Below are 21,966 nucleotides of genomic sequence, written 5' to 3' on the forward strand. Positions count from 1 at the left end.
CATAATGTCATCAAAATGTGCAAAGGATGAGGCTGATATCCACTATCAGATGCAGTCTCCAGGTCCTCGGGCAGCAATGCATGAAAAACTGTTGTCATTCTGCCAGTCAGATCACTGCATGGCCTCAGGAACACTTCCACAAATCAATATCTGCGCACAAAGTTCACCAAGCAACCCACAAACGCAGGTTAAAGCTCCATTGCGCAAAGAAGTCAAATGTGAATGCAAACTGGAAACGCTGCATTCTTTTCTGGGCAAAAGCTCATTTAAAACGACAAAAACTGCTCTGTGCTCAGATGATTCAAAATCTGAAATTCTTTCTGGAAAATACAGACGCCGTATCCTCCACAACATCCCAAACATCCTGTCGAGCTGGGCCTGTATAGCAGTATGATGGTATCACCTCACAAAACCACTGTATCGTTTAAATTTCCCATCAGCATCTCATTTATATCCTCAAAATCTCAGTACTAATATATATATGTTATACAGTACTGTGAAAAAAACCTTCACCCACTAACTTTATGTGTGTTTGTTTGTTGGATTCCAACTAACCAAATTTTCTTGGGAATTTTTAAATGGTAAATGGTCTGTATTTGTATAGCGCTTTACTAGTCCCTAAGAACCCCAAAGCGCTTTACACACCCAGTCATCCACCCATTCACACACACATTCACACACTGGTGATGGCAGCTACATTGTAGCCACAGCCACCCTGGGGCGCACTGACAGAGGCGAGGCTGCTGGACACTGGCGCCACCGGGCCCTCTGACCACCACCAGTAGGCAACGGGTGAAGTGTCTTGCCCAAGGACACAACGACCAAGACTGACCAAGCCGGGGCTCGAACCGGCAACCTTCCCATTACAAGGCGAACTCCAAACTCTTCAGCCACGATCGCCCATTTTAAAATGGTCTTGAGCAGTTTGTGTTGAGACTTTGGCAGCTTTTACATTCATTTCCAGTTCAGTCCCAATTTCATTCCTTTATTTCTATCAGGCACTTAATGTTGACCTATGAACCATCCAAGCACAACAAGGACACCTGCCTCAAGGGATTATTGTTTCTACACATAACAGACAACTTCTATCCTATTGTCGATCCATCTTTTACTCCCATTTCCTTCTTTGAATCTAAAACAAACGCCAACAACAGCGGGGCTTGAACTCATGAAAGCTTGCCTGAGAGAGTTCCGGTTGCATTTCCATTTGTGTTCGCATGTTTCAGTAAACCACTGTAGCTATTTCCCCCACTTTTCAGTTATTTATTTGTAACAAATGTTTGGGATCATGTATGATTTTGGTTCCACGTGTCCACCACTTTGTGTTGGTCTTTCACGTGGAATTCCAATAAAAGTGTTTCATGTTTGTGGCTGTAATGTGACAAAATGTGGAAAAGTTCAAGGGGGGCGAATACTTTTGAAAGCCACTGTATTGAGACTCGACTGTACACCGTGTTCGTGTTTTCCTCTGAAATAATAAGTTCAGTTGGAGCAGCCTTTCAACGCCTCTCTGTCTCTGCTAGCAAAGTTGACCCAGACAACAAAGTAAAGCTAGTTTTCAGCTACGAGCCCGACACGAACCCGACGTATTAGCCAGAGGTCCCTTTACTACGGTTCGGAGCCGCGGACCTGTTTTATATACGCGTGAAACAATTTTCTATACGAGATCACTGCAAAAAGTGCAGCCTTACCTAATGTCCACCTACTGTTACTCATTTATATTAAGATTTAAACATCTAGTTGGTGTTGGTATGGCGAGTAGCCTTCAGTAATAGTAATAAATCACACAGAAATAGTAGTGGAATACACTTTAACCTTCCCAACACTGACCAGTAACTCAGTAAAACAGTCTAAATTGTTCAAACTTTTAACAAGAGCTGAATCTTTGGATAAGTGTATGTTTGTTCAGCTTGTTTAGGTGACACAGTCTGATCAGAGTATTTTTGAAGTTCTTAGATTTCTCACAGAATTTGTATTCCTTTGTGTGACAGACATGATGAGACACACCACTAGCCTTAGCCCTACCAGTAAAGCTAATCATCTAGCAGAAACACCAACACAACCTATGCAGCCTTTTAGGCACAACAAACACCACTTCACTCCTTTGGAGCTGACACGTCCGTCCAAGAAAGATGAGATATCACTAAAAATTCAAATCCGTGGATGAAAGTATGAGATGATGAAACTGTAGGGGGAAAAAGTGAAGAGGACACACAGCGCCAGTTCAGCTGGGTAGAGCAGGTAACCCGTACGCTGTAATGCTAATGCAGGGGCCTGAATGTACCCAAAGAATCAGGGAAAAAATGTTGGAGAGAAATAAATCATAACTGTACCTGCTTTGTCTCTGTGTGGCAGGGCGCACTTATCTGAAATTGGGCCAAATCATCCTCACTGCGCACCAATATACCGTGGAAAAAGTACCTAATAGGTCTGCACACATTGACTGTAACACGTCCTGGTACAGGCTGTCCGTACGTGTACCTGTATAAAGAAAAATAAGTAAACATTATGAGTCATTTGCTCTTCAAACTCCAGATTTTACAACACATAATTTGTCCTGAAAGAACTTTTCCTTACTTTGCACACACTTTAGCTTCAATGTCTTCCTGCCCAATACTCACTTCTCCAGATATATTTACTGTCACATCAAATTTGGGTAAAACTGGGGGAAAATATGAATGTCAGCATTTGCACTCGATTACAACAAAGAATTTAAAAAGAAATAAGACTGACTTACCATATTTCTCCACTTTGAAGTTGTGATATATTTTCCTCTCCCCCATTGACACAATGATCTGGTACGGTCCCTCACGGGCCTCAGTGTCCAAGGAGTAAGAAAGCTGCAGTATTCTGCTATTGGATGTTTCATTTAGCCACTGTCCAATCCTGTTACTGTGAGGATCCTGTTAATCAAATGACAGTGACAGCTACTACACAGCTGTAAATACAGTACCAACTAGATTCTTTCTTTTCTTTTTCAACAAGATTCGAGCTAAAACTGGACAATATAAATTTAGGGGGACATAAAAATGTCCTGTCTTCATCTGTAGCCAGCTTTGTCCCCTTCTAGATGTGAAGCACTTGTTTATAAATGTTTAAAAATGAAGTGATATAAAGAAACCTAAGCTGTAATGACAGGGAAGCTGTGGCTGTGTTTGTGGAGTAATTAAATCAAAATTATTAATTTGATTTAATCACTGTCATTTTAATTTTACATGTGGGGCATCAAGTGACAGAACAGGCACCTGCACGGTGTGTATTACATACATGCAACCCACTTTGTCCAGTTTTTAAACCTTGCACTGTCAGTAACTTGGAGTAATACTGCAGAAGCAGTGTGTATGCAAGCAGTGAGCAGGGAACCTTCAAGTCTGTCTGACTGCATGTGTTCAGTGTTGTGTTGATGCATTTACAAGAGAAGTAAAAGCCTTTTCTAGAGGCGCATTCTTACCTGAAGTTCAATGACATCATACTGAAAGAAAGAGCAAAGGAAGAAAGACAGGTGGAGTTAAGAAACTGTTGTGTAAATCACTGCATCCAAATTGCAAACAGCATTATTAATAATACTGTTCAAAAACTCACCAGCTGTTTGGCAGGTCGCATTTTATTATCCATCGTAACGACTCTGAAATTCACTTTGAGAAAAATTGAGAGGTTACCTCTGTTTCTCTCTTTATACTTTAAAACAAAGTCACTGCAACTTATCAAACATGGATCTGATTGGTTACCCTACACAGCAAGCCAAGACAGATCTCAGATAATGGACTGACATGTATGTGACATATGTATAGAATTTATTGAAATTGAACTGATATTGCTTTTTTTTTTTTTTCTCAAAGATTTATTTATTGCTTTTCCAACAACATTTTAACCAGCAGGAAGAGAGAGTTCAAATAAAATAAAGGAGAAAATTAATAATGAAAAAAAAATTTGAGTGTATAATAGTAATGTATGTACATTATATATGAATAGTGTTAGGGGAACACATAGATATAGTTATACATACTCTCCCATGTAGATCATTCAGATATTATTACAGGAAAAAAAAAATAATAATATATATATATATATATATATATATATATATATATATATATATATATATATATATATATATATATATATATGTGTGTATGTACAGTGGGGCAAAAAAGTATTTAGTCAGCCACCGATTGTGCAAGTTCCCCCACTTAAAATGATGACAGAGGTCAGTAATTTGCACCAGAGGTACACTTCAACTGTGAGAGACAGAATGTGAAAACAAAATCCATGAATTCACATGGTAGGATTTGTAAAGAATTTATTCGTAAATCAGGGTGGAAAATAAGTATTTGGTCACCTCAAACAAGGAAAATCCCTGGCTCTCACAGACCTGTAACGTCTTCTGTAAGAAGCTTTTCTGTCCCCCACTCGTTACCTGTATGAATGGCACCTGTTTGACCTCATCATCTGTATAAAAGACACCTGTCCACAGCCTCAACCAGTCAGACTCCAAACTCCGCCATGGCCAAGACCAAAGAGCTTTCGAAGGACACCAGGAAAAGAATTGTAGACCTGCACCAGACTGGGAAGAGTGAATCTACAATAGGCAAGCAGCTTGGTGTGAAAAAATCAACTGTGGGAGCAATCATCAGAAAATGGAAGACATACAAGACCACTGATAATCTCCCTCGATCTGGGGCTCCACGCAAGATCTCATCCCGTGGGGTCAAAATGATCATGAGAACGGTGAGCAAAGATCCCAGAACCACACGGGGGGACCTGGTGAATGACCTGCAGAGAGCTGGGACCAAAGTAACAAAGGTCACCATCAGTAACACACTACAACGGCAGGGAATCAAATCCCGCAGTGCCAGACGTGTTCCGCTGCTGAAGCCAGTGCATGTCCAGGCCCGTCTGAAGTTTGCCAGAGGGCACATGGATGATACAGCAGAGGATTGGGAGAATGTCATGTGGTCAGATGAAACCAAAGTAGAACTTTTTGGTATAAACTCAACTCGTCGTGTTTGGAGGAAGAAGAATACTGAGTTGCATCCCAAGAACACCATACCTACTGTGAAGCATGGGGGTGGAAACATCATGCTATGGGGCTGTTTTTCTGCCAAGGGGACAGGACGACTGATCCGTGTTAAGGACAGAATGAATGGGGCCAAGTATCGTGAGATTTTGAGCCAAAACCTCCTTCCATCAGTGAGAACTTTGAAGATGAAACGAGGCTGGGTCTTCCAACATGACAATGATCCAAAACACACCGCCCGGGCAACAAAGGAGTGGCTCCGTAAGAAGCATTTGAAAGTCCTGGAGTGGCCTAGCCAGTCTCCAGACCTCAACCCCATAGAAAATCTGTGGCGGGAGTTGAAAGTCCGTGTTGCTCGGCGACAGCCCCAAAACATCACTGCTCTTGAGAAGATCTGCATGGAGGAATGGGCCAAAATGCCAGCTACTGTGTGTGCAAACCTGGTAAAGACCTATAGTAAACGTTTGACCTCTGTTATTGCCAACAAAGGTTATGTTACAAAGTATTGAGTTGTATTTTTGTTATTGACCAAATGCTTATTTTCCACCCTGATTTACGAATAAATTCTTTACAAATCCTACCATGTGAATTCATGGATTTTTTTTCACATTCTGTCTCTCACAGTTGAAGTGTACCTCTGGTGCAAATTACTGACCTCTGTCATCATTTTAAGTGGGGGAACTTGCATAATCGGTGGCTGACTAAATACTTTTTTGCCCCACTGTATATAGGTAAATAAAACAAAACAAAACAAAATAAACACCCCCCCCCCAAAAAAAACAAAAAAAACAACAAAAAAAACAAAACAAAAAACAAACAACAACAAAAACAAACAAACAAACAAACAAAAAAAACACAGGGTTAACAGATAGTGCTCCAGAAAAATATAAAACAAGTATAACATAGTGAGACATAGGTTTAAGTGCATTATTCCAGGGCTTCAGGCTGAAGTTTAGTCCAAGGGTGTCAAGTTAGTTAGAGAGGCATCTGAACTAACGGTTGCAGTGATAAACTGTGTCTTCTTCAGTTCCAGTCCATTTAATTTCACATCTCTTCTCCTGTCCTATTGAGTAGTCCAGCACTCGCAGGCCCCCCAGGTTCTCTTTAACAGCTGCAACACTACTTCTCCCATACAGGTTGAATGGATATAGTCATTTCTATTCACTATCGATCGTCTCCTCACTTTCCAAAAATAACAAAAACTTTCCCCACATTTTTTTAAAGGAAGCATGTTTACCCTTTATCATAGACGTAAGTTTCTCCAAAGCAAGGGATTTTGACAGTGTCGATAACCAAGTTCTCAGGTGTGGTCTACTAATGGATCTCCATGATTTGGCTATGCTATATTTTGCCTGTAACAGCAGAAGATTGTGGTTTTTTAGTTAACCTTACTCAGCTGGATTTCAGCGGGGAAAATTCCTAGGATGCATAGTTTAGGACACAGTTTCAGCTTGACACTTGTAATATGCGCAATTACATCTAAAACTTCTTTCCAAAACTTTTGGATTTTTGAGCATTCCCATAGGCAATGCATCAGTGTGCCTTTTTCCCCACATTTAACACATATGTCTGGGGTTTTAGGGTCAAATTTGTTTAATAATGTTGGGGTGATATATGTTCTCATTAACCATTTATACTGAATTAGTTTAAATTGGGTGTTTATAGATTGTGTTTGGGCTTTCAAGCAGGCTTTTTCCCATTCCTCTGTAGTTATTCTACATTCTAAGTCTTGACACCATGCAAGTCTTTCTTTTTCTGAGGATGTTTGAGAGCCGTCTAAGAGGTTGCTGTAAAAACGGGATATTAAACCCTTCTTCAGCTGATGGTTTATTGCCATGTCCTCTAATGAGTTTAGAGTGGGCAATGTTAGGGATTTTTGAGTTTTTGAAATGAAGCTTCTGATTTGAAGAAATTTGAAAAAGTGTATAGTTGGAATGCCAAATTTCTCTGTCAAGCCATTAAAACATAGTAGGGTGTCCTTGTCAAATAGGTCTGCAACTTTGCACAGGCCTCTGACGGCCCACATTTTAAAGCCCAAATCTTTCCAGCCGGGTTTAAAGGCCCTATTGCCCCAGATAGGTGAGAATTGGGATAGTGCTGGCGTTTCATTTTTAAACTTGAGTGCGTCGAACCAGACACGGATGGTATTTTTAACAAAGAGGTTTGGTGTATCTTTCATCAGATCTTTATACTTTGCGGAGTACAGGTAAGTGCTGAGCGGTAAGGGGGTAGTGCTTGTCCTTTCTAGATTTACCCAGGGTAAAGTTGTTGTTGAAAACCAGCATGAGGCCGCAGAAAGCTGGGCAGCCCAGTAGTACCATTTGAGGTTTGGAACACACAGACCTCCCCTGTTATACGGGAGATATAGTAGCGAAAGGGGCAGTCTGGCTCGTCTGTTATTCCAAATGAATTTAATGAATATTGTTTTTGCCTTTGTGAAGAAGTCATCTGGAGGGCTGAGAGGAATGACTTGGAAGAGATATAGAAATTTTGGAAGAACATTCATCTTGAGAATATTTACACGTCCAATCAAAGAGATTGGCAGCATAGACCATCTATTGATTAAGTCAACAACAGAGTTGATAGTAGGAGTGTAATTTGCATGTACCAAATCGTTAATTTTTGGTGTGATTTTTATATCTAGATAGGTAAGACTGTCTCTGGCAACTTGAAACATTGTTTGAATAGGTGGTTTAATTCTTTCAGAATGTTTAAAGAAGAGGATGGCCGACTTAGATTCATTAATTTTATAACCGGAGATATTGCCAAAGAGATTAATTGTTTTGAGTAGCTGGGGAATTGAGCTCTTTAATTTGGATAGCATTAAGATAATGTCATCCGCGAATAATCCAATTTTGGACTCAATATTATTTGTTCTAATGCCAGAGATATTTTGATTGCTCCTTATCGCAATAGCCAATGGTTCTATTGCTAGGACGAAAAAAAGAGGCGAAAGGGGACAGCCTTGACGTGTACCTCTGCCTAGATAGAATGGTCTAGATATGATATTGTTAGTTCTAACTGAGGCTATAGGTTTATCATATAATATTTTGACCCAGGTCATGAAATAACTGCCAAAGCCAAATTGAGACAGTACCTTATAGAGATAGTTATGTTCGACCCTATCAAAAGCTTTTTCTGCGTCCAAGGAGAGCAGAGCCATGTCTGGATGTTCTGAATTTGAGTAAAGTACATTCAGTACTCTGCGAATACCATGCTGCGCTTGCCGGCCTTTTACAAAACCATTCTGGAACTGATATTGCTAATTTATATTTTAATTAATGACACCATCCATCCATCCACCTTCATCCGCTTTATCCGAGGCCGGGTTGTGGGGGCAGCAGCCTAAGCAGAGAAGCCCAGACCTCCCTCTCCCCAGCCACCTCCTCCAGCTTATCTGGGGGAACACCAAGGCGTTCCCAGGCCAGCCGAGAGATATAATCTCTCCAGCATGTCCTGGGTCTGCCCCGGGGCCTCCTCCTGGTGGGACATGCCCGGAACACCTCACCCAGGAGGCGCCCAGGAGGCATCCTTGTCAGATGCCCAAACCACCTCAGCTGGCTCCTTTCGATGTGGAGCAGCAGCGGCTCTACTCTGAGCCCCTCCTGGATGGCTGAACTTCTCACCCTATCTCTAAGGGAGAGGCCAGCCACACTTCAGAGGAAGCCCATTTCCACCACTTGTATCCGCGATCTCGTTCTTTCGGTCAATACCCACAGCACGTGGCCATAGGTGAGGGTAGGGACGTAGGTCGACCAGTAAATTGATAACTTTGCTTTTACACTCAGCTCCCTCTTCACCACGACGGACCGGTGCAGCGTCTGCATCACTGCAGCTGCAGCCCCAATCTGTCTGTCGATCTCCGGCTCCCTTCTCCCATCACTCGCGAACAAGACCCCGAGATACTTGAACTCCTCCACTTGGGGCAGGAACCCATCCCCGACCCGGAGTGGGCACTCCACCCTTTTCCGGCTGATAACCATGGCCTCAGATTTGGAGGTGCTGATCCTCATTCCCGCTGCTTCACACTCGGCTACGAACCGTTCCAGTGCGAGCTGGAGGCCCTCAGCCGATGAAGTCAACAGAACCATATCATCCGCAAAAACCAGAGATGAGATTCTGAGGCCACCAAAGTGAAAGCCCTCCACCACTTGGCTGTGCCTAGAAATCCTGTCCATAAAAATTATGGACAGAATCGGTGACAAAGGGCAGCCCTGGCGGAGCCCATCACCCACCGGGAACGAGTCTGACTTATTGCCGGCAATGCGAACCAAGCTCTCGCAACGGTTGTATAGGGATCGAACACCTCCCACAGGACACCCCGACGGACACGGTCAAATGCCTTCTCCAAGTCCACAAAACACATGTAGACTGGTTGGGAAAACTCCCATGCACCCTCAAGTATCCTTGAAAGGCTAAAGAGCTGGTCCAGTGTCCCGCGACCAGGACGAAAACCGCATTGTTCCTCCTGTATCTGAGGTTCGACTAGCGGACGAACTCTCCTTTCTAGCACCCTGGCATAGACTTTCCCAGGGAGGCTGAGGAGTGTGATCCCCCTGTAGTTGGAACACACCCTCCGGTCCCCCTTCTTAAAGATGGGGACCACCACCCCGGTCTGCAAGTCCAGGGGTACTGCCCCTGATCTCCACGCAACATTGTAATTGTCATTGCGTAATTAATGACACATTTAATTTATTATCTAATTATGTATTTAATACATTTTGGCACCCGAGGCCCTCCATATTCTTCCCTCACAATTTTTTTGTACTGTGAATTCCAAAGCCATGTTTAAACATATTTATTTTATTGTGAACTATTAAAAATTAAAACCGTTAAACTTTCACATAAAAAGAATTTGACTCTGAAATAAACTAAGAGGCATTACTCAGACATGATTCATTTTGTGCTCTCTGTCCCCGATTACAAAGTTAAGCTGAATTACTGTCTAATTCTCCATCACAGCAGCAGGTCTCAAAATGGAAAATATAATATGGCCTTTGCCCTTTGGGGGAAGTTGTGCACTCTGAGTATTCTGCATGTTTTATTTCTCATCACTGTGAAATAACTGCATACAATTCGTTGTCAGTAGCTGTCTTTTGCAATGTGAAGTTCTTCATTAGTGTGAGCTCAAATATGAAACTTGTGGGATTTTTTTTCCTTTTGTTGTTTTTTAAAATACCATATTTTTCGGACCATAAGGCGCACTGACGATGAACTTGTCTGAAACGGGTCTGTTTTCATACATAAGGCGTACTGGAATATAGGGCGCATTAAACGCCTTATAATTTATGCTATGTAACTTTGCACTGTCCACTTTCTGCTGTAACAAAACAAATTTCCGACGTGTGGGACTAATAAGGGTTAACTTATCTTATAATAATGACTAACCTGGTATTGTGGATGGATTATCTCAGTTGTTCTCCTGACTGAAGTTTGGTCCATTTAAAGCATCTTTCCATGTGATTGCATTTGTCAAAAACCATCGGGAACGTTTATCGAGTGGAAAAAAGTTAGCGTTCATCCTCCAGCTTCACTGTGTTTATGTTATGCTAACATAGCTGTGTCGCATAGCACATTATTATATACCAGCTAGCCCAACTTCAGTAATGTTGGAAGTGATAGCAGAGCTTTATGTTTTATTTTTATCCAGAAATCTCTCATTCAGAACATGCTATATCATGTTTAGGTAGCTAGCAAAACTAGCGAGCTAACTTCCTGCTAACTTCTAACTCTGTTAAATGTAATAAATTCTGTTTTCATGGATGCCTGGATGTTAAACTTAATTGTTACACCTGGTAAAGCAGCAACACTGATCATCTTATTAAAGAGGAAAGAATTTAGACAGTTTTTAACTCTCAGTGATGCTGCAGTGTTCATTTGACTTTAGGACCTGAAGCAGACGGCGTTTAGGACCCAGATTACTCCAAGTCCTCGAGGCTCCTGATTACGGCTTCGTACCTTACCAAAGTCATTCTAAAACATTTTTGACAGATTTTTGAGCACTGAGTACCACATAAAATCTGTTTGTGGTCAGTAAACACAACCAGAATTCACACATAAGGCGCATTGTCGATTTTTGAGAAAAAGAAAGGATTTTAAGTGTGCCTTATAGTCCGGAAAATACGGTAGTTATGTGCAAAGATAGAGTCGGATTTCAAAGTGCGACCAAACATCTTGGTCCATTGACCGTATTAAATATTAAACTAAATATCTTGAAAAACATTTGCTATTTGAAGCAAACATTTCACATCAATCACTGTATGTGTGTCCAAATTTTGGACCACAAAACTTGTTACACAAATTGGAGATGGTGGAGCAGCTGGCTCATGATGATGGGATTTGAATGAACTACATGTCTTATATAACATAACAGCACATTGTTACCTTTTTGTCCAGGGAGGTAGATGGGTTTATCTGTTTGGATGAATGTGAAGGGATCAGATGCTCGGATCATCACTTTTCTGACTTGTTTGGAGTAAAATGTGTCTCCTCGTACCTCCACCTGAAAATGTTGCACCTCCTTTTGTACCAAAGGAGCCTGAGACAGTGGGATATTTAGATAGTCATTAAAGCCAATAATGCTTACAATAACAACTAACAAACACACTTTGTGTGTGAAAGTGCTGGTTGCCAACCTCAAACTGAACACAGGTTTGAAAGGCCTCATTTGACGTATGCGTGAATAAGGTCGTGTTCTTCTCTCGGGACATCAAAGTGACAGTCATGACCAGAGTCCCACTGGGCTGTCGGAGAGTTACACAGAATTTGGCCTCAGCTCCAGCTTCAATAACTGCAGGAATGGCCACCAGGTACTGGCTGCATACAGCATCACACATACAGCAGTTACTGCAGTGAACAACTCACACAGACAAAAACACGCTGAAGACAAACTCACGGTTCAGCCACCGTTTGATCCACATGCATCCAGCTCAGGAGGATACACAGAGTGCAGCTCAGGATCCAGAGACGCTCCATGACTGGTTGTGACAATTCTCAGTGTCAGCTTTGGCTAAATATTGGCTGATCGTCCCCACCCACATACACTGTAGCAGCCACGTGTTTGAAACGCACTCATGTACTCTGATCTCCACAAAGTCAATCACTTACACATTTACAAAATCCCAATCCTGCTTTCAGCACTGAACACTAAACTATAGACAACAGTAAGGTTTGTCATTCAGTGTAAAACATTACAGTAACATACAGTGCTCCGAGGTGATGTTTCTAAATCAGCTCCAAGTTTAATTCGGCTGTTACAAAAAGTTATTTCTATTCTGTATGAGTCCATGTTTGTCTTAACACCAGTGCTGGGATGCACCCCTGTAGTCTGTAACTACTCATATTCTCTAAAATCACTGGGAGCTACAGTAGGTGTAACTCCCTTTACCCAGCGTGGGATGTCTGACTGCCATGTTTTTGACCTTATTTCTCGAGAAATTCTAAACAAACGTTTGTGTAGTGATAACAGGCTCAAACACAACTGGTGGATTTATCAGTGATGTCACAGACTGCTATAGACGCTTGAAAGACAAAAATCACAATGTTTCTGTAAGAATTAAAAATGAAACATGTTAAACAGCTTTTGTTGCACTTTACTAAACACCACAGATCAAACTTCAGCTCACTGAAATAACAGCAGTGACAGTCACACTGCTGAGTGTGGAGGGATATCTAGTCTGGTTTTTAAACTGTAACATTGCTGAGAGTGAGTCATTATGTCTGACCCTCTGGACCCAGCAGTATTAACCCATGCTATTCTATTTGCCTTGTTTGACTTGCCTTTACGGGAAAAGGATTTTTGTTTGTTCTGTCTCACTAAGGGGCTGTGGGGGGGGGGGGGGCATGCTTTACACACATACAGATGTGTTAATCCATAAATGTTAATACAGTTTGTTAATACTTGTTAACAAATGCAGAAAATAAAGTTTGTTCAAAAACAGTAAACAGCACTGAACCCATGAAAGACTGAAGTATTACTGTATTACCTCACTTATATGAGGAGCTGGAGCATTTTTTAGTCACAAATGCATAACCTTGTATGAGTAACTCTGGATTAAAACAATGACATACTTAGGTGGAGAGATAGGCAGTAACGTGTTACAAGTAATCCGATTACCTTTTTCAAGTAACGAGTAATGTAAGGGATCGAGCACGCTGTGTTACTGCGTTACTAAACCGTGTTTGTTTGTGAGAGTTTCTCATGACAATGACGTACAAGTGTGACGTCCATGGTAACGGAGATGTGCAGATCAACAATGGATAATATATCGAGTGTGGGAGAGAGTACGACCATGCAGCATTTAGAGATTGGAAGTACTCACATTACTTTGAGTTTGATTCCATAAAAAGTGACAAAAACATTGGAGTCCACTGTACACTCTGTGTGGGAAGAAAACTTTACAATCAACAGAAAAAGTTTACAATGCCTTTGAACATGGACACTGCAGGCCTACTTGTTGTTCCTAGAGTATTTAAAAGTAGAATGGGAGGCAGAGCCTTCAGTTTTCAGGCCCCTCTTCTGTGGAACCAGCTTCCAGTTTGGATTCAGGAGACAGACACTATCTCTACTTTCAAGATTAGGCTTCAAACTTTCCTTTTTGCTAAAGCATATAGTTAGGGCTGGACCAGGTGACCCTGAATCCTCCCTATAATTGTTAAAAGGCCGAAAACCTCTCAAGTCAAGTCAAGTCATCTTTATTTATATAGCACATTTAAAAGACATCAAGTGTCGGCCAAAGTGCTGGGGATAATATAATAAAAGAATTAAAATAGAAAGAAAACATTTTTAAAAAGAATTGTAAGACATGTAAGAGTATATAGCATATAATGTACATGCAAATATGCACATACATATAAACTGTACACATTCACACACAAGCACACATATGTGAACATAACGTATATACACATACAACATCATCCAATAGGATAAGAGACCAAATAGACAGAATAAAAAAGATATCAAAGAGATCCGAAAGCCTTGGAAAATAAGTAGGTGTTGAGATTAGAGTTAAAGACTTCCAAGGATGAAGAGAATTTTATGAAGGGGGGAGACTATTCCAGAATCTCGGGGCGGCAATGGAGAAAGCCCTGTCACCTCTAGATTTGAGCTGGAAGCGTGGAACTGATAAAACCATCTGACTGGAGGAGCGCAGAGATCGAGTGGGTAAGTGCAGGCTAAGAAGATCTGAAATGTAACCTGGAGCCAAACCATGGAGAGCTTTAAAAACAAATAATAAAACCTTAAAATCAATTCTATGTTTAACTGGTAGCCAATGTAGAGATGCGAGTACCGGGGTAATATTCTCTCTCTTTCTAGTGCCCGTCAGGAGCCTTGCGGCTGCATTTTGAACAAGTTGCAGGCGGGTCAGGCTTGAGTGACAAATGCCTAGATAGAGAGAGTTACAATAGTCAAGACATGACGATATGAAAGCATGGATAACAGTTTCCAGGTCTTTAGATGACAGGATATTTTTGAGTTTAGAAATGCTCCTGAGTTGGAAAAAACTGCCACGAACGACTGATTTTATTTGCTCGTCCAGCTTGAGAGTGGAATCAAAAATGAAACCAAGATTTTTTACGTGGGGATGTACATGAGCTGATAATGGGCCCAGATTGTTTCTTATGAGACTAATAGAGTCCTGCTTACCGAAGATTATAATGTCGGTTTTGTCATGATTTAGTTTGAGAAGGTTCAGAGACATCCAACAGTGTATGTCGCTAAGACACTCTGAGACTTTCTGCAGTGTACTATCAGCACCTGGTTTTAGAGAGAGGTAGAACTGTGTATCGTCTGCATAAGAGTGGTAAGAGATCTGGTGTTTCTGAAAAATGGAGCCTAATGGGAGCATGTATAAGGAGAATAAGACCGGACCCAGAATAGAGCCCTGAGGTATTCCACAAGTTAGTGTAGCTGGGAAGAGTATTTGTTACCCAGCATCACAGAATATGTTCTGCTCTCCAGGTAAGAGGCAAACCATTTTAGAGCAGAACCTTGAATGCCGACACGTCTTTAGATGGTTTAATAGGATTGTGTGGTCGACAGTGTCAAATGCTGCGCTCAGGTCTAAAAGGATTAAAACTGTACTTTTTCAAGAATCAGCAGCTAGAAGCACATCATTGAACACCTTCAGTAGAGACTCTGTGCTGTGGAAGGCCCTGAAACCAGACTGATATTTGTCCAGAATATTATGCGTGTCTAAGAATGAGGATAATTGGTGGAGGACAATCTTCTCAAGAACCTTAGACAAAAATGGCAGCTTAGAAATTGGTCTAAAATTGCCAAGAACTGACGGATCTAAACCAGGTTTTTTTTAGAAGCGGCTGGACAACAGCTTGTTTAAACAAGTCAGGAACAGTTCCATATGAGATACTGCCATTTACAATAGCAAGGATGTTGGGGCCGACTGTCTTCAGCACATCTCTGAGAAATGGTATAGGTAACATATCCAAGGGGCACGTAGTTGGTTTCATGTGCATTATTATATCAGTGAGATGGGATAATGAAACCGGTTTAAATTCTGAAAAAAGGAATGAACATGTAGGTGGTTCAGAGGGGTCTAGGGATGGGAGCGGGATATGTGCTCGGATATCATTAATTTTTTCAGTAAAGAATTTTTGAAAATCCTCAGATGCGTGTGGGGCAGTCTCAGATATGACTGATGTGGTGGGATGCAAGACAGAGTTGATTGTTTTGAATAGAGCTTTAGGATTACCAGACTTCTTGTTAATGATCATGGAGAAATAATTTGCTCTTTCTACCTTGATGGTGCGCTGATAGTTATTTAAGCAATCTCTAAACACTTGATAAGAAACGTGGAGCTTATCTTTCTTCCATTTTCGTTCTGCTTTCCTGCATTCCTGCCTGACGGCACGAGTGACCTTATTTAGCCAAGGCTGAGTTTCAAATTTTTGCCGTCTACATTTTAAAGGAGCAATTGATTCCATTATGTTGGTACAAGCACAATTAAAACATACAAGAAGCTCATCAGGACTATTGCTATGAGGAGAACTTTCATCAAAGGTGGCTAAAGGAGATGCAGCGAAGGCAGCTGAGAATTGGGGAGCAGTTTCAGGTGTTATAGGGCGTATAAGAGAGGGGGCCTGGGTTTGTTTGGGGGATGAGTGAGGAATTGGAATATTAAACAAAATGAAATTATGGTCAGACGGACACACATCAGTCACTTCAACGCCGATCACTGAGAGCCCAGATGACAAGATGAGGTAGAATGTGGCCCTGCTTGTGAGTAGGGCCGTTGACAGACTGGGTCAGATTAAATGACTCCAAGAGTTGTAAAAACTCCCTAACCAAAGTTTAGAGGGGCAACACATATGGATATTGAAGTCGCCAAGGATTAGAAGCCTATCAGTTGTTGGTAATGTCACAGATAGAAAATCCGAAATTTCCTTAATGAAGTCTTTGTTAAGGTGAGGAGGCCTATAAACTAGAGCACAGAGTACAGGAGAGCACAGATCCAGCATAAACAGTTGCAGTTCAAAACTGGCGTAGACACTTCTGGGTAGCATTCTACATTTAAAGTGATCTCTGAAGACTGTTGCCAGGCCGCCTCCACGACGGCAGGTCCTAGGTGTGTTGAGGAAGTTACGGTTTTCAGGAGTCAGATCCACAAAAGCAACTAGATCATCAGTAGGTGTTAGGGTCCCTGGGTCATCGACCCAGTGTTTTGTGTTTTTGGTTCTTTGATTTTGTTATTTCATTATATTCTAGCTTTGCTTGTGGGTTTTAGGATTATTCTTAGTTTAGGTTCTCTGGGTGGGGTTTGGTTAGAGTTTTAGTGTTCTGGTTTTCTGTCTGTGTTCCATAGTTGCTGTCTCCCCTGTCTGCTGTATCCCCACGTCAGTCAGTGTCTGTGTCTGCCCTGGTCCCACGTCTCTGTTCCCTTTGTTATAGTGCCTGCCTGTGAGTCTGTGTTTCCTGTTTTACTTTGAAAGTCCATGTCTGATGTTAATGTGTCTGGTTTTGCTTCCCCTTGTCTCGTTAAGCCTGATTTGCCCCAGCTGTGCTTCCCTCCTGTTACCCATTCCCTGATTGCTCCCTCTGTGTATTTAAGCCCTGTGTTTCTTTGTGTCTGTGTCGTGATCTACTCTCATTTATGCTGTGTGTTCCGTCTGCCTGTTCATGTAAGTTTATTTGGATTTTTGTTACGTTTTGCCATCCAGCAATAAAAGCTGAGTTTTGAGTTACTTTCCACCTCAGTGTCTGCACTTTGGGTCCTTCTACTTCCACTCCTGCCTGCACACAGCCCTAACCTGACAGTAGGTAGCCAAGTTTCAGTAATAAAGAGAAAGTCCAAGCCATGATAAACAAACAGGTCACGGTATATGAAAGTCTTGTTCACCACAGACCTTGCATTGATTAATTCCAATTTAAGTGATGAAGTATCCGAGACTGATTGTGTGACACCACCAGATGGTACAAATTCCAGATGCTGAAAATTGGTGGTGTTGGCACCTCTTTTTTTTTTTTTTTCCTGTCCAGTCTATTTGGGTTACGACGGAAAGCTGACCAAATAGATGGTATTTGATGAGAAAGTCCGTTTCCCACAGGATGATTATACACATGCAGATTATAACGGCAGCCCCGGTGAATATAGCGTGGACAGCGAGCTATCCCCAAAGCAACACAGCGCGCATAAGTTTGGCGACGGAAACATGACCGTGTCAGTTTCCCTAACCACTCTGCTTTTTCACTGCCTAATCCTAACCGAAGACTCTTTCCAGTCATCTTGCCTGGCTGTGCGGAACTCTTTCATGGATGGACACAGTATGCCCCTGGACCCGCCCCAACACATGGACAGTGAGATCCCAGCCAGATGGAGCACAAGATTCATAGAGGCTGGGGTCTATCACACCAAGTAAGGCCCCAATTGAAGGCTGTGTAAAGATGCACCAGCACATAACAGAAGGGTGTAAGATGGTAGCAGGCAGGGCATACATGGAACGCCATAACCAAGTGGCCGGGGTAGTGTACAGAAACATCTGTGCAGAGTATAACCTGGAAGTCCCGAGGTCAAAATGGGAGATGCCCCCAAGGGTGGTGGAGAATGACCGAGCTAAGATCCTGTGGGACTTCCAGATACAGACGGACAAAATGGTGGTGGCTAACCAACCGGACATAGTGGTGGTAGACAAACATGAGAAGACGGCCGTAGTGATCGATGTAGCGGTTCCCAATGACAGCAACATCAGGAAGAAGGAACACGAGAAGCTCGAGAAATACCAAGGGCTCAGAGAAGAGCTCGAGAGGATGTGGAGGGTGAAGGTGACAGTGGTCCCAGTGGTAATCGGAGCACTAGGTGCGGTGACTCCCAAGCTAGGCGAGTGGCTCCAGCAGATCCTGGGAACAACATCAGAGATCTCTGTCCAGAAGAGCGCAGTCCTAGGAACAGCTAAGATACTGCAGGACCCTCAAGCTCCCAGGCCTCTGGTAGAGGACCCGAGCTGGAAGGATTTACCACAGGGGCGAGTGGGGATTTTTTTTCTTTATATATATATATATGTGTGTGTGTGTGTGTGTGTGTGTGTGTGTATGACTCTTTTCCCCTTTATCAATTTGCAAAACTCACATACGTTAGAGTGAAGTAAGAAACTTTTTTGTAACCTGTGACAACAAACACAACCACACAAATCTGAAAGAGAAGAACTGTGTGAGAAAATGATTAAATACTGTATATGTGACAGAGAGACACGGAGACATCATGTTAATATGTAAAAACATTTAATGTGGTTCATACAGCACCAACATCACAACATCATAGCGTCAGGGTGATTATTTGGATATATATGATACTGATGGAGGTGGCTATCAATCAGAGGGACTGACAGGAAGTATGGGTGTGGTCGCAGTGCCTCCGTCATGGGTCCTTCCTGCTCTGATTGGAGCTCTGAGGTCAGAGGGGGTGTTTTATGATGTTTGTCTGATGCTTCCTGACAGTCAGCAGCTTTGACCTTTGAACCACATGAAACGTTTTGACCCCACATGTGACACAGAGTCAGGACACTCCGTGGAGATCCATCAGAACAGCAGAAACACGATCATCATCATTATAAACTTCTAATGTAAGGAGACTGTCGGAGGTAAGGAGACTGTTGGGTAGGAGGTAAGTGATGGAAGTGACGGACAAGATAAGCGACTCATGTTGTAACTGACGTCAGACGCCGGAGATTTTGGTGGAAAATTAAAGCGAATGGTAGCTTAGAATTGAACAAATTCCTTTATGCTTCAGTATTACCAAATACACTTATAAATTGTTTTATAATTAACAACATTTGTCTAAATCATCTCCAACACCCTGGAGAACAACGGGGAGAGTTTAGAGGCTCTCCAAGATTACATTGATCAGTGCTTCCAGGATCTCGTGATGAAGAAGGCTCAGAGTGCAGCTTCCCCAGCCAAATCTGAGACGCCGTCGTCGAAAAGATGTCGCCCGGCAGATTCCCCCGGCACAACATCGCCAGCCGGCAAAGATATTGCAGACATCCTAGAGTCAATTGACCAACGATTGTCCAGTTTCGACGCAAGGCTGTCCTTGGTGGAGATTCTTCACCGGGAATTTAAATGCTTGCGAGAATCCCTGGAGTTCAGCCAGCAGCAGGTGGAAACGCTCGCTGCTGAAAATGCCACGCTAAGGGAGTCGGTGAAATGTCTCACAGACAATGTTACTCAACTAAATAGAGAAAATAAAAAAATAAAAGAAACAGTTATAGATCTACAAGCTCGTAGCATGCGTGATAATCTGGTATTTTCTGGTATTCCAGAAGCCGCTGGAGAGGACGCGGAGACCACGGTAAAAAGCTTCATCAAAACCCACCTGAAGCTGCCGGAGGACACGGTGAAGAACATCGTCTTCGATAGGGTACATCGCCTCGGCCCCATGCAGGCTGCGACCGGGAGACCATGTCCTATTTTGGCCAAATTCAGCCACTTCAAACAAAAGGAACAGGTGAAAAGCCGCGGCAGGGAATTAAAAGGAACGGACTTCAGCGTGAACGGCCAGTTCCCCAAAGAGATCCTGGAATGACGCAGGGTCCTCTTCCCAATCCGACGCGGCTTCATCCAGAAGGGCTCCCGCGCTGTCATCGCTGTGGACGGACAGCGTTACCGCGACCCCGGCATCACTCCGTGGCTGTATTAACCTCACACCAGATAAGAATCCGCTACACCCTTTCCCTATCCACTCACACTAACTTGCATTAACATCTTTTTAACTTACCGGTATCAAATCGCATCTTAAGTGTGATTTTATAGCAGTATTAACACCGTTAATCACTCTCCGTCCGTGATTTAATTGGAATGTTTCCGGGGTTTTTTGGGGGGGTTTTTCTTCTCGTTTTTTTTTCTCTCTTTTTCCCCCTCTTGTTTTTATGCTGCTCACACTTGTCCTTGGTTTATTTCTTTATTTCTTTCACTGCTTCGATCACCTGCTTCCACACTCATCCACAAACAACATCCTTTATTTCAACATTACCGCCGCACGATCACGCTCAATCATCCGCTCAATGGCAGCACATTTACATCAGTCAGACAGCGCACACAGACCTACAGGACACACACACTTAAGCCAAGCATACTCATATTAGTAAATATGTAAACACATTTTTCTCTCTCTCCCTCTCTTTATTTATGAACAAGTGATGTATTCTCTCCACCTGTCTAATCGACACACACAGCATACACCCCTAGTTATACACAGACATCTATGGGTGCACTAAGGTTTGTTACATGGAATGTAAATGGAGCTGGCTCCAGAGAAAAGAGGTTAAAAATATTTAACCAACTCAAAAAACTACAGGCAGATGTTGTCCTTTTACAAGAGACCCACAGACCTCTTAGAGGTTCAAATAAACTTAAAACACCTGAGTTTCCTAATGTTTTTGCACCTTGTTATAATTCTAGACAAAGAGGAGTAGCAATTTTAATACATAAAAATATTAATTTCACAGTACTCGATACAGTTATAGATCCAGAGGGCAGATTCTTAATCATTAAACTATCTATACTTATCTATTTATCTATTTATCTACTTATCTAAACTAAAAGCTATGTATTGTAAGTGTATATGGTCCAAATGTTTTGAAATTGATTTCATGAAAGTATTTAACTTCATTTGGCAGAATTCTTTAGTGTAGTCAAATTTATAAGAGGAAATTGTTGAGCTGTTAAAATGGGAGACAATCCAACTGAATGTTTCAGCCAGATTTATGAAGTTTGTCACAATTTAAATGAGCATGCTGTTTAGTCCTTGGCCACATGTTTCAGCACATTAACCATGAGTGAGCTCATATCATAAATACATGTATCATAATAAATATCAAATAATATCATAACAGCAGCAGATATTCAGTATATCAGTAGACTTCAGTCTTTCATAGGTTCAGTGCTGTTAACTGTTTTTTTTCTGTTATTTTCTGGATTTGTTAATAAGGATGAACACATCTGTATGTGTGTTTAAACATGCCCCACTGCAGACATTAGTGAGACAGAACAAACAAAAACCCTTTTCCCGTAAAGGCAAATCAAACAAGACAAATAGAATAGGATGGGGTAATACTGCTGGGTCCAGAGGGTCAGAGATAATGACTCATTCTCAGCAATGTTACAGTTTAAAAACCAGACTAGATATCCCTCCACACTCAGCAGTGTGACTGTCACTGCTGTTATTTCAGTGGGCTGAAGTTTGATCTGTGTTGTTTACCAAAGTGCAACAAAAGCTGTTTAACATGTTTCATTTTTAATTCTTACAGAAACATTGTGATTTTTGTCTTTCAAGTGTGTATAGCAGTCTGTGACATCACTGATGAATCCACCAGTTCTTTTTGAGCCTGTTATCACTACACAAACGTTTGTTTAGTCTTTCCCGAGAAATAAGGTCAAAAACATGGCAGTCAGACATCCCACGCTGGGTAAAGGGAGTTACACCTACTGTAGC

At 42.0% G+C, this 21,966-nt stretch overlaps 1 protein-coding gene across 1 annotated transcript in view; it reads right to left on the reverse strand.

Moving 5' to 3' along the window:
- Positions 1 to 12,016, reverse strand: part of LOC148103086 (alpha-2-macroglobulin-like) — a 33,556-nt gene extending 21,540 nt beyond the window's left edge. The window contains exons 1-8 of the mRNA XM_087831238.1: positions 11,913 to 12,016; positions 11,653 to 11,833; positions 11,402 to 11,555; positions 3,583 to 3,635; positions 3,452 to 3,472; positions 2,738 to 2,903; positions 2,578 to 2,662; positions 2,334 to 2,481 (exon numbers count right to left, since the gene is read on the reverse strand). Coding sequence (XP_087687364.1) covers positions 2,334 to 2,481; positions 2,578 to 2,662; positions 2,738 to 2,903; positions 3,452 to 3,472; positions 3,583 to 3,635; positions 11,402 to 11,555; positions 11,653 to 11,833; positions 11,913 to 11,992 — 888 coding nt within the window. The 5' untranslated portion in view covers positions 11,993 to 12,016. The remainder of the gene's footprint in view (positions 1 to 2,333; positions 2,482 to 2,577; positions 2,663 to 2,737; positions 2,904 to 3,451; positions 3,473 to 3,582; positions 3,636 to 11,401; positions 11,556 to 11,652; positions 11,834 to 11,912) is intronic.
- Between the last annotated feature and the right edge of the window lie 9,950 nt (positions 12,017 to 21,966).

This window comes from Neolamprologus brichardi, chromosome 3 (assembly GCF_056152115.1).
Source record: "Neolamprologus brichardi isolate AB-2024 chromosome 3, ASM5615211v1, whole genome shotgun sequence".
Lineage (NCBI taxonomy): Eukaryota > Metazoa > Chordata > Actinopteri > Cichliformes > Cichlidae > Neolamprologus > Neolamprologus brichardi.